The sequence below is a fragment of the Daucus carota genome, chromosome 6, assembly GCF_001625215.2.
Source record: "Daucus carota subsp. sativus chromosome 6, DH1 v3.0, whole genome shotgun sequence".
In the NCBI taxonomy this organism is placed as follows: Eukaryota; Viridiplantae; Streptophyta; class Magnoliopsida; order Apiales; family Apiaceae; genus Daucus; species Daucus carota.
This window is the reverse complement of record NC_030386.2, coordinates 22,497,166-22,508,790: the sequence shown is the minus strand read 5'-3', so window position 1 is coordinate 22,508,790 and position 11,625 is coordinate 22,497,166. Positions and strand designations below refer to the sequence as shown.

Below are 11,625 nucleotides of genomic sequence, written 5' to 3'. Positions count from 1 at the left end.
TTAACGGCTCTAGGTCCCCTGAGAAGGGTCTTAAGATATCGAACTGTGTTGCATTAAATCTCGATTCATCGAACTGTGCTGCATTAAATCTCGATTCGGTATGTTATAACATGTATTTGTCAGAAAAGTGAACCTCGGACTTAAATACAACTTCAAAACTCAAATACATATACATAAAAATAATAAAATAATACCAACACTCTTCTCTCCCTCTGGTTTAATTACAACAGGGCAACTATTCATTCCAACAGGGACATTTTTAGCAATAATATTTAAATTTCTGTTATTAGTCATATCTAGGAAAATAATAACATTTCAATTTCAACCAATTGTCAAGTGATAAAACTTTGTTCAGTGATGTGATTAAACATAACGTTATCCTCAATTGACAAAAACAAATAATTATGTCAACTCTCCACATAATTCCTGCTGTCAAATTGTAATTTTCTATGGATCACAACTATGAAGAAGAGTACGAGACATTGAGACCCACCTGGAGAATAACTGAAAGATACATAAAATAAGGGCCCCCTCCCACGCTCAGCCAGTGGTTTTAAAATTTATACACAGGCATCCATATCCATGCCAATGTTTAAAATAAAGTGTTCAACATGTAAGTTATTGTACTTGTTTAATGACTTGTGACCTGTGAGTTGTGAATAATAAGTATAGTAGCTGGATCTCAGGCACCTGGTATCCAGGGTGTTCCAACCTACAAAACCAACTACATCACTTTCAATACACTGGACTGTCATAGGATTCCAAAACACAGATCATCCTTCTCAAGAAACCACTAGTAATTTTTAACTTTAGACAATGCTGTACTATATACAAACTCAGATGAATGAAAATGTAGATTTCACTCAGAACAAAATCCTTCTTGTCAAATGACTGTACACTCTGCGAAGAAAATTTTAGCAAGCCAAAAACTTATGCTACTTAATTAACAAATCAAGAAAATCTGGACTAGAATGCCTAACTATGATCAAAACAAGAATGAGGAAGTCGATTACTCGTGACCCGGTTGCCTTAACTCCTTTCGTAGTTTACTTGAGAACGATCTGCACGCGTCCATGCTTAGATCCATTGCAGCTGCTAAAGCAACAAAAGCAGCTGCATCTTCCGTGCACGATACATGGTGTGTACTGATCTCCACTTCTGGCTTGCTGCACTTTCCACCACCCATTACGGTTGATGACATCACAAACCCTCGATATAATAAGTGTGCCCATGACCCTGACCCGACATCTGAACTGGATATGGACCCGGAATCAAAGCTGCTGCTTGGAGTGCTCATTGGAGAGGGACCGGTACTGTTGTCAATTATGAATTTCCCACCGTTTTTTGTACTCAGCTTGGAATTGGTGAGAGTGATGGCATCAATACCGCCATCAGGAAAGTGCTCAAACTTGTAACCGAGATGGTCACCCTTTTCGAGCCATGCCTCAAGACGGCCCCATGGCTTCCAGGTTGCCTGGCCAGGCGTAAGAATGAGCCAGGCGCCTGGATTTGAACGGCAGACACGGTTAGTTCCACTGGAAGGGACAAATGGTGTCACCATTGATGCACAAGCGACAGGTGATCCTGATAGGTCATGGATTGTAATTGACCATCCTTTTCGCTCTTTTGGGTGTATTTCTTTATCACTGCGCAGTGATGTTAAACAGCTTCTCGACTTGTTGGATTCTGATTCTATAGATCTGTTGAACAATAAGATAATATTCAGATTAGACAACAATCCAAATTGCATTCCTAATAATATTCAAAACAAAACTAATTACAGATGATTCTCTTCCTATTTCTACCAATATACAAGAATCCTTGATCACCAAAACGATCTGTTTCAATAAACAGCTGCATTCTAATTTCTATATGTCAACTTTCTAGAGATCTCTTAAAATTCTTACTTGTACTAAATTAGCAACACAACTTCTACTATTAAGCTCAACAACAATTACTGTAATCAACAAAAACTAACCGGATCTTCAATTTAACAATCAGTCCCCAAACTATCCTATCTTAGCAAACATACTTATGAAGTCAGTAGCAATCTAAAATTCAAACAAAAATGCAAAAACTTCACAGAGACATGTATAATTAATCAAACAATAATACCAAATTCAAGAATGCAAAGAACTAACCTTGTTCTCAAATTGCGCTCACCGCCCGAATTTCTGAAACCAAATTCACAAGTAAAAACAGCTTGCCTAACATTCCCATTGACCTGAAAAACCTGAGGACTGCACTCAGGCTCACCATCAAACTGAAACACAAATCTGGGGTCAGGCTCAATCCTCACATTCAAATTCAACTTGACCCCATTCCCAATCTCTACCCACCCATTCTGAATCACACAAACCCTGTTCTCCACACTCTTCAAATCCAAAGAAACACTCCCTATCTTCTTCCCCCCTCCAAACCCACATGAAATTTCACCTTTCCCAGCAAAAATCTCAACCTTAACACAAAAGGGTCTCTTGGAAACCCCTGATTTCTCCATCAATTTCTCAAAGTCTGACTTTTTCAAGTTGAAAGAAGCATGAATCTGGTCATCAATCTGCTGGTTTTCTTGCAGAACAACACAAATCTTGGAGGTCTGTGTAGCAAAATCCCTCAACTTGATCTTGCAATAGCAAAAAGTATCTGATTTCAAGACTCCAAACTTCAGAGCAAGATTCTTCACCACAATCCTCACAAAAGGACAGGGATCCATTGCAGCCCTTTTGCACACAGAAAAGATTCAAACTTGAAGAAATAGTAACAACAACAAAATGTTATAAATATATATATTAGAGGAGAGAAGAGAAGGTTAAAGAAGAGAGACAGGCTGGAGGGAGATGAGCTGTGTGCACGTACACACACTAAAAGATTGCCAGCAATTTGGCATCTCTGTCAAACAGTTAGTTGTAAGTATAGATAGATAGATAGAGATACAATGTTGTATGTATGTATATGTATGTATAGATTCAAGAAAGTAAAAGGAATGTTTTTGATTAGCTGGAGATGGCAAGGAGACAGCTGTAAGCGACTTGGTAATATTTGTAATCTACTTATTGGTTTTGGATTCTTGTAGGTCTTCACCAACTATACATACAAGTCTTGTCCACTTCTCTTTCTCTTTAAAATCTTGTTTCTTTCTCCTTTTTCGTTTGTTGCATGATTATGTTGAGTTTTTTTAACACATTTCTTGAACCTAATTCTAGGAGAATATTATTTGGTGAGTATATATTTTGAATATTATTATGATTTTTTGTATATACATCGAGGGTTTCATGAAGATCTAAAATGAAATGTAAAAATATATTTTATATAGAGTTTTCTTTTTAAATATCTAATTCTACAAAGTATTTTACAAATACCGTAAATCTTTAGAAAAATTGTAAAAATATTATCTTTCAAATAGAAATGCAAAATAATCACTTTTCCTAAATATTTTTTTGTAAAAATACGGTAATTGCATCTGTAGTCATATATACAAACTGGTAGTAATCATATATCCAACACAAATGCAATTTCAAAAAAAATTGTCAAAAATTAATTTAATTGCATAATAAGTTGCGAGTATTTGCAAACATCGGCAAATAAGTGCCCGTGCAATGTCAGTACAAATATTATAAAATCAATCCTATATCAATTTATTGTATATCCATCGCTGATTGCTTTTGTTCTTCGATTGATGATGACAACAAAGATGCAATAATATCACTAATTATACAAAATCGTCGGAATAGATATCTTGAAAAGAATCGGCAAAGCAATCGCCAAAAGGTTTAGCACTTCCAAAACTTCATTGTAAGTAAATTGGTTTAAAATATATATCTTTGCATTGTTCTGCTCTTCGATTTATGAAGACCGCAGAGATCAAACGACATAATTAATTATATAATCAGTCGAGTTGTTAAAATAAGTTCTTAGAAAAGAATCGACATCAGTCGTTCAAAAGTGTTATTGACACTCCTGAAACTTCGTTTTAAATAATTATAGTTGGCCTAAGGTTGAAATATATAGCTTTACATAAATACTGAGTTCCACCAGATTGAACAATATATTTGTAATTATTTTTAAAAAATAATAAAATTACAAACAAACTTAAAAAAACAGTATATTTGTTGATTTCCTATTATACATGGATTTTAGTTTATATAAATTTAAACATATTTAGTATGTAAACTAGTATCTAAATTCGTCATATGTATTTTTCAGTTGCAGTTAAATAATTTGATCACTAATTTTAAAAAACCAGAGGTTAGATATAATCATAGAATGTATATTTTGTATAGAAGTTAATATATTAAAAATGCTTACACTTATATTTCTAGAAAACATAAATGAACAAATACGTTTATCAAAAGTTTATTATAATATATCACATTATATATATCATATATATATATTTATAATTTTTTATTTAGATTCAAATATTATTAAATAAATTTATATATATGTATATTAAGGATATTATATTTAAATATGGATAATATTCTTTTCATTTGGAATATGACTATAAATTTAAATAAATATCAAATTCCGAATATTTTAGCAGAAGCTTGATGATACCTATAAATGTCAATATATAATAATAAAACATGTTTGGCTCGTCTATTTTTACAAAACTAAAGTTTATTTCATAAAAGATATTAAGCTCTATTAAATATTAAAATAAAAAAAAGATATAGATAAGTCAAATAACTATATTTAACATATTAATTTCAGATTTATTTCTGAAAAATAAATTAACAAAACCAATTTGTACCTACCCCACTCGAAACATTGGGATAGCGGAAACTCTGTATCCTGACTCAAAAAAATGTTGGCAGGATATGGGTTGATCCAAGTGATGATATTGCAAGGAAATATGAGTTGTTTTCATACCTGCCGTAACCTCATGTCTATTTTATTTATTTATCTATTTATTAATATGCGTATGTAATCAAATTCTTGGTTGTCTCTTTTGATAGAGCTGTATACTACTCATTGTTACTCCTATCTATGTTTCCAATGATATCATCGACTCTTTTTTTCTTGTTTATTACTCCAGAGTCCTGCCCTATCTATAAAAACCAACTGGAGCATCACGCTGTTGATGTCAAATGAACGGCAAAAATGGACTTCATGTATTTGTCGTTGTTCCGAATTTATCATCAAAAGAACATGCTTAAAGTTGTAAATCGGTATCCCCTGTGATATTTTAGTTATATATTTTTAATAATCTCAGCTGGAAATCAATCAAATTCGACATGACATTGTATTGTTAATTACCAAAACCTATCTTGTATTCCTTGCGAATAAAATTTTAATATCTATATATTTATATAATAAAAGAAAATTTTTAGAAAAAATCGTGAACCTATATTTTACATGCACTTTAAAATATGTGTCAAACAGTTGAAAATAAGCTTAAATTAATAAGAGGGATAGCTTCGTACCTTCAAATTTTCAAGTTTTGAATACATTTTAATCTGTGCATGTGTGAACGATTATTAATTAAGAATTTTTTATTAATTGATTTGAAATATGAATATATAATTATCATAATGAAATTTAAAATTTTAATATATTATGTACATGTTCATGCATATATACAATATGAATTAATAATAAATTGACAACTGATTTTTCCAATAAGTTTGAGAACTTTTACAGGTTCTTCCCACATTTTTCATACAAATATTAATTAGAGTGGTTTCAACACAAGATAGGACGAACTGCGGATTAGATACAAGGAATAAGGATATAAACAGTGCTCAAGAGATATTCCAAAATCTCGAAGGACTTAAAACAAATTATAAGCCGAAAGGCCTGTTAAGAATATAATGTGATCCCTTATCCAGGAAGAACAATTAACTTGACATGCTATCTATACTCTAATATAATTTACTGTGTGGCCTGAGATCTATTTTGCAGATAAAAAACTTAGACTCTCTGAGGGGACGAAAGTTCAAAAAAAACATAATAACAATCCTGTTAATTTTGTTTTCTTTTTTTTTTTTTATAAGTTCTCATGACTTAACAAGCTGACTAGAAATATAGAAATATAATATTGATTAACTCCATGGGTTTGTAAAAAACTATTTTGTGTAAAAAGAAAAAGAAAAGGAAAGGAAATCCATCTCAAATCCAAGTTTAGGGTCATAGCCGATCAGCATATTTTTCAACATTCGTACCCAGACTTTTTAAATTTGATTATTTGCTAAATTTGACGAGTCGCTTTCAACTGAAATTTTCTGTTATGATTAAAGACAAAAAGATTTTTACTACGCATGAGAATTAGTAACTCGCTAGTGGAGAAAATATCAAAAATAATTATTTTTCTGGAGTCAAAGGATCAAGTGTCCAAAATGAGACCATCTACGGAAAAAATATCCGTTTTACCCGCTCAAATACGCATCCCGCATGTTTGTAAGTAGTTTTAAAAAAAAATACAAAAATATGCATATATATAATACACATTTTCCACATGCGTGAATATGACGAGTCAACATTACATGTGTATATTTTTTTTTCATTGCATATGCATATGATGAATTCGTGTTGAATGGTCATTTGAGAACTGATCTTACACATGAACATTTTGGACAGTACTATGTAAAAAGTAATTATAAAAGACACTTACCATCACTATTTTGGAGAGTAGTCAAATATAAATATTATTATGGTTGTTGTTATATTCACTTGTACAAATAATGACACGTGTAACATGTTTTATGTTTTTATATTTTCGGACTTATCCATTTTCATTCTATTTTTGAATTTTTTAAATACATTGACATGTTAAAAATTAAATGTCAATAAATCAATTTATAAGAATAATACTTAATTAATAAGATGCTAAATCTCTTCAAATTTTTTCTTATTCAACCGGTCATGAGAATATATAAATTTTATCATTAAACTACTTTCTCACATATACCCTCTCTCTTTTAATCTTCAATACTACATGAAAACAGGGTTACGGAGCCCAACTCTAGCCAAGCCCAAGCCCAAGCTCAAAAATGATAACCCAAAAAGAATTTTAAGCGGTAGTGTCTCCAACTATTTTTTTTTTGGGAGAAGACTACAACTAAATTTTTATTTCCATAGAAGTCTGTATAGTTTTTCTTTCATTGGGCTAGAATGTAATTTTTGAGTTAATTATTGAGTACAAAGTTAAACACGAACACTTGTTAAGATGCTTGAACTGATCAGCCCGTCTCTCAAAATACACTAGCCTCAAATTCTTCTCCACCATCTCCCTTCTCCCCGGCACTTAATTTGTTTAAGTATAATATTAGTCTAATTATCTTTCAATATCTCTTGTGTTACTTGCTCAATTCGATTGGATGAAGAATAATTATTGACTAGTATGTTTTTGCTTTGGTGTGAATGTGTATGACTCACTTTATTATGTAAGAGGTTCTGTGTCCGACTCACTTTATTATTTTACAGGGATAAAACAATTCTTACTCGGAAACAAATTTCTAAAATAACAAATATTACAAATACTTTGAAAATAAAAAAACACCAGAAATTTTTTCCTAAGTTATGAATGCTTATATTTTAGATAATCCTTTGGAGACTTATATTTATACTTTTTTACAATTAAAACATTAATAATATATTATTAATAACTTAGGGAAAAAATATTATTAGTTATTCTTTCCTCACTAAAACAAAATTGAATTGTATCATTAAGAGGTAAAAAAATCCTACCCGACATTCTACTAAAAATAAATAAATAAAATTATTTTACTCTTTTCAAAAAAAAAATCACTATTAATATCTGGATTCCCCATCAAGTCACCTTGACAATTTCCATAGTTCCAGTTCCATGTACAGCGGTGTGATTAGACCCGCGTCAAAATAAACTATACACCCACAAAATATACATTCCGGTAGCCGTTAGTTCGTTACAAAAAAATTTCTGTTTCAGTTGGATATCACAGTACACACACCATTATATATATGGGTTATTGGATTTAGCATGTCATATCTCTGCTATCACAGTACACACTCTGTTTCTTCATCGCTTCATACTACACAGTCTGTATAATCTTGTTCTTTACAATTCCTCTCTCTCTCTCTCCCCCTCAATCTCTCTCTCCTTCCCTCCCTCTCTTCTCGAGCTCTCTCTCCCCGCTCTATCCATCGCGCTCTCTCTCTCTCTCTCCCCAATCTCTCTCTCCTTCCCTACCTCTCTTCTCTCTTCTCTCTCTCTCTCTCTCTCTGTCTCTCTCCCTCTCTCAATCTCACCGCTTCATATGACAACTACAAAGTCTTGAGTATTGATCTTGGGTAAAATGGATGATTTTAGGCAGGAGGTAATCTTGTATGTCAATCGTGTCATCTTAGAAAGACTGGCCAACGACCCAGACAGGCGCACGGCATTGCGTGATTTGGCAAGATATTTCGATAACAACCGCGACTGCACTCCTATCCAACGAAATCAAATGGTCCGTGAAATGTTCGGGGACCAAAATCACGATTTAGCCCACGTCTACATCGGTACGGTGCAAGAGCTCTACGAACCAGCCTCGCGTCTCACACCCGCTGCCGAACGAACCAAAAAACTAATCAAACTCGCCAAGATCTGCTACTGCATTCAATTCTTGGATCTTTATCGCGAACGCTTCCCCGTGCCATCACCTGCTCATTCGAATTTGTCCGATGCGATGATAATGTTCATCGCAGATCGAATGCCTGACTCTGAGTTGTGTGGTCACCTTTGCCAAGTGCTCCTTCAGTTTCCTGATTTCCGCAACGAACTTGAAACAAGAGTTAACCGACACACTTCACTCTTCCGTGACGACGGAGGAGGGGATGGTAATAATCCAGGCGCTGGGAACCCTCCTCCACAATTTTGATTTTCGAGTCAAGATTAATCAAGATTCTTGGTCTACAATAGGGTAAATGCATGGTGTGCAAGAAGAGCATGCATGGGGATTTAATTGAGATGTTTGTTTTTCCGAGAATTTCTGGAGTTCCAAGATCAAGATTCAAGTACCAGCTGGTAGCACATTATGCACCAGGACGAGTTTGTGAATGTAGTTGATTTGTTACTTAGTTTTTTTTGTTCTTGTTTTTTGTTTTAGGGCTGTTCTGATGTAGGGTTTTATAATAAGCTCATGTTTTTGGTTACCACGTACTACTGCAGTAATAGTAATACTGAATATTCTCTTCCACACTTCTTTGTTTTTCTTGGGATCTCTTGTTGTAAGGCTATAATTTTCTTTTGTGTTAGTGTATTTGTCAACAAATTTGATTCTATTAATGACGATCATTTAAATTTAACTTGATAGACTTCATTACCAAAGTATTCGATTAACTGAAATGATTTTTAGTTTTCAGAAAAATTTAAACAAAAGAACAGTATCAAATTATGATACATAAAACTGTGTTTTGAGGTATAAATGAATAATTCCTAAAATTTGCTGACCCTTGTAATAGTTAGCCTTTAATTTTATAAAACAATAAATATATGTATTTATATAACATAATTACATATAATATTGCTAAATTAATTATCATCATGATCTGATTAATCATTTCAAATAAATTTTAAATTATCCGATTGATCATTAACAACGTCTCTGCAAATTTATCAATCACTTTTGACGCTAGTAAATATATTATCAGTACTTTTTTCTGGTTTATGCAAAAGGATTAATATCTATACAAACAATAGAATATATTCAATAAAAATATAGAAGTAGGTTGGGGTTTGGATGGTAAAATCAGACACCATTTAGAATTTGACATGACCCAACTTGAAAAATAGAAGCTACGGTCATATTCGGATAATTTTTTATTCAAATAACTCTTATTGAATATAAATTAGTTAATTTTCGATCAAACAAATTCAAATTGAGGTGACCCCTATGTACATAATATTATATTAGATATATATACTATATATGTCACAAATTTAGAAAAATTTAATATATATTTAAATATAATAATTCACATATAATTTCGCCAATTTCTTATTTACTTTTTCATAATCAGAATTCAGGCCACGTCAGAATAAAATATACACCTACGAAAATATCTATACCCGGCGGGAACAGCCGTTAGTCGTTATCAAGATTCTGTTTCAGTTGGATATCACAATACAAGCACGCGCCTATATATGTATACTTTGACACCACTATATATATGGGGTGTTATTAGACTTGGCATGTCATATCTCCACTCTCCTCCATCTCTCGCTCTCTTCTTACTCTGTTTCTACATCGCTTCATAATACACAATTTGCATAACCTTGGGTTCTTTACTAATCATCTCTCTCTCTCGCCAGCCTTTCCCTCTCTCTCGATCCCCGTCTCTCTCTCTCTCTCTCTCTCTCTCTCTCTCTCTCTCTCTCTCTCTCTCCCTCTCTCTCTCTCTCTCTCCATCTCTCCCTCTCTCTATCTCTCTCTCTATCCCTCTCTCTCTCTCTCTGAATCTCGCTTTTTATTACAAACACACATAGTCTTGACTATTGTTCGATCTTGCGCGAAATGGAAAATTTTAGGACGGACGTAATCTTGTACGTTACTCGCCTCGTGGAAGACCGATTGGCCACCGACCCAAACAAGCTGAGTGCATGTCGGACTCTGGCACGTTATTTCGACATCAATCGCGGTCTCACTCATATCCAACGAAACCAAATGATCCACCAACTCTTCGGGGAACACAATCAAGATTTAGCCCGAGTCTACTTCGCTGCCGTGCAAGAGCAATACGAACCCGCCTTGCGTCTCACACCCGCTGTAGACCGAGCCGATAAACTCCTCAAACTCGCCAAGATGTGCCACTGCATTCAATTCATGGATCTTTATCGCGAGCGCTTCCCCATCGACTCGAATTATTATCAAGTATTGACCAATGCGGTGCATCTGTTCACCACAGATGAAATTACCGAGTCTCAGTTGGCTGCTCACCTTAACGAGGTGCTCCAAATGAATCCTGATTTCCGCAACACGCTTGAAGCAAGAGTAAACCGACTCACTTCGCTATTCAGAGCAGGGGGCGGAGGAGGGGCTGGTAACAACAATCCAGGCGCTGGAAACCCTCCTCCACAAGCTTGATTTTCGAGGCTCGCTACATCAAGATTCAAGATTCTTGGCCTACATTTAGATAAATCATACATTCTTGAAACGACACAAGCAACTTATTCGGGTAAGAGATTCTGCTAAACTTTTTTTGCAGTCGAGAAGATTACATGCATTAGTTAAATGCATGGGGATTTAAGGTGTCTGTTTCCGAAAATTTCTAGAGTTCCAAGATCAAGATTCAAGTACCTTCTGATAGCACATTATGCATTAGGACTAGTTTGTGAATGAAGTTGATTTGTTACTTAGGTTTTTTTTTTGTGTGGATGCTCTTGTGATGTAGGCTTCTATTCTATTACCACTACTGCAATGGATTAATAATACTGAATATTCTCTTCCTGTTGTTTCTTTTTGCTTTGGGATCTCTTGCAGTTTTGGATGGTTATATATATCTTTTTGTGTTAGTGTTTGGCTAGCAATATTTTTTAGGCAAGATGATTTTTGATTTTATCCTAAATTTAAATGTGGAAATTAATAAACAATTATAATAACAGATGTTCTACTTGTAATTGATGAAGCCCTATAACCCTGTTTGCCAATCAGACTAGTGTATCAG

General features: G+C 33.7%; 1 protein-coding gene across 1 annotated transcript; it reads right to left on the bottom strand.

Annotated features, from left to right (window-relative positions):
• Positions 1 to 836: 836 nt before the first annotated feature.
• On the bottom strand, positions 837 to 3,146 carry LOC108224388 (uncharacterized). The gene is made up of 2 exons (XM_064079987.1): positions 2,142 to 3,146; positions 837 to 1,700 (listed from the first exon to the last, which is right to left on the bottom strand). Exons 1-2 carry the CDS (start codon positions 2,711 to 2,713, stop codon positions 1,010 to 1,012), a joined length of 1,263 nt encoding a protein of 420 aa, XP_063936057.1. The 5' UTR covers positions 2,714 to 3,146; the 3' UTR covers positions 837 to 1,009.
• Positions 3,147 to 11,625: the final 8,479 nt, after the last annotated feature.

Bases quoted from the DNA above. Each gene is read 5' to 3' on its own strand.
- LOC108224388 (XM_064079987.1), bottom strand. From the start codon at position 2,713: ATGGATCCCTGTCCTTTTGTGAGGATTGTGGTGAAGAATCTTGCTCTG. The intron at 1,701-2,141 runs GTTAGTTCTTTG...ATTGTTCAACAG, and splicing joins GAGCGCAATTTGAGAACAAG to ATCTATAGAATCAGAATCCA.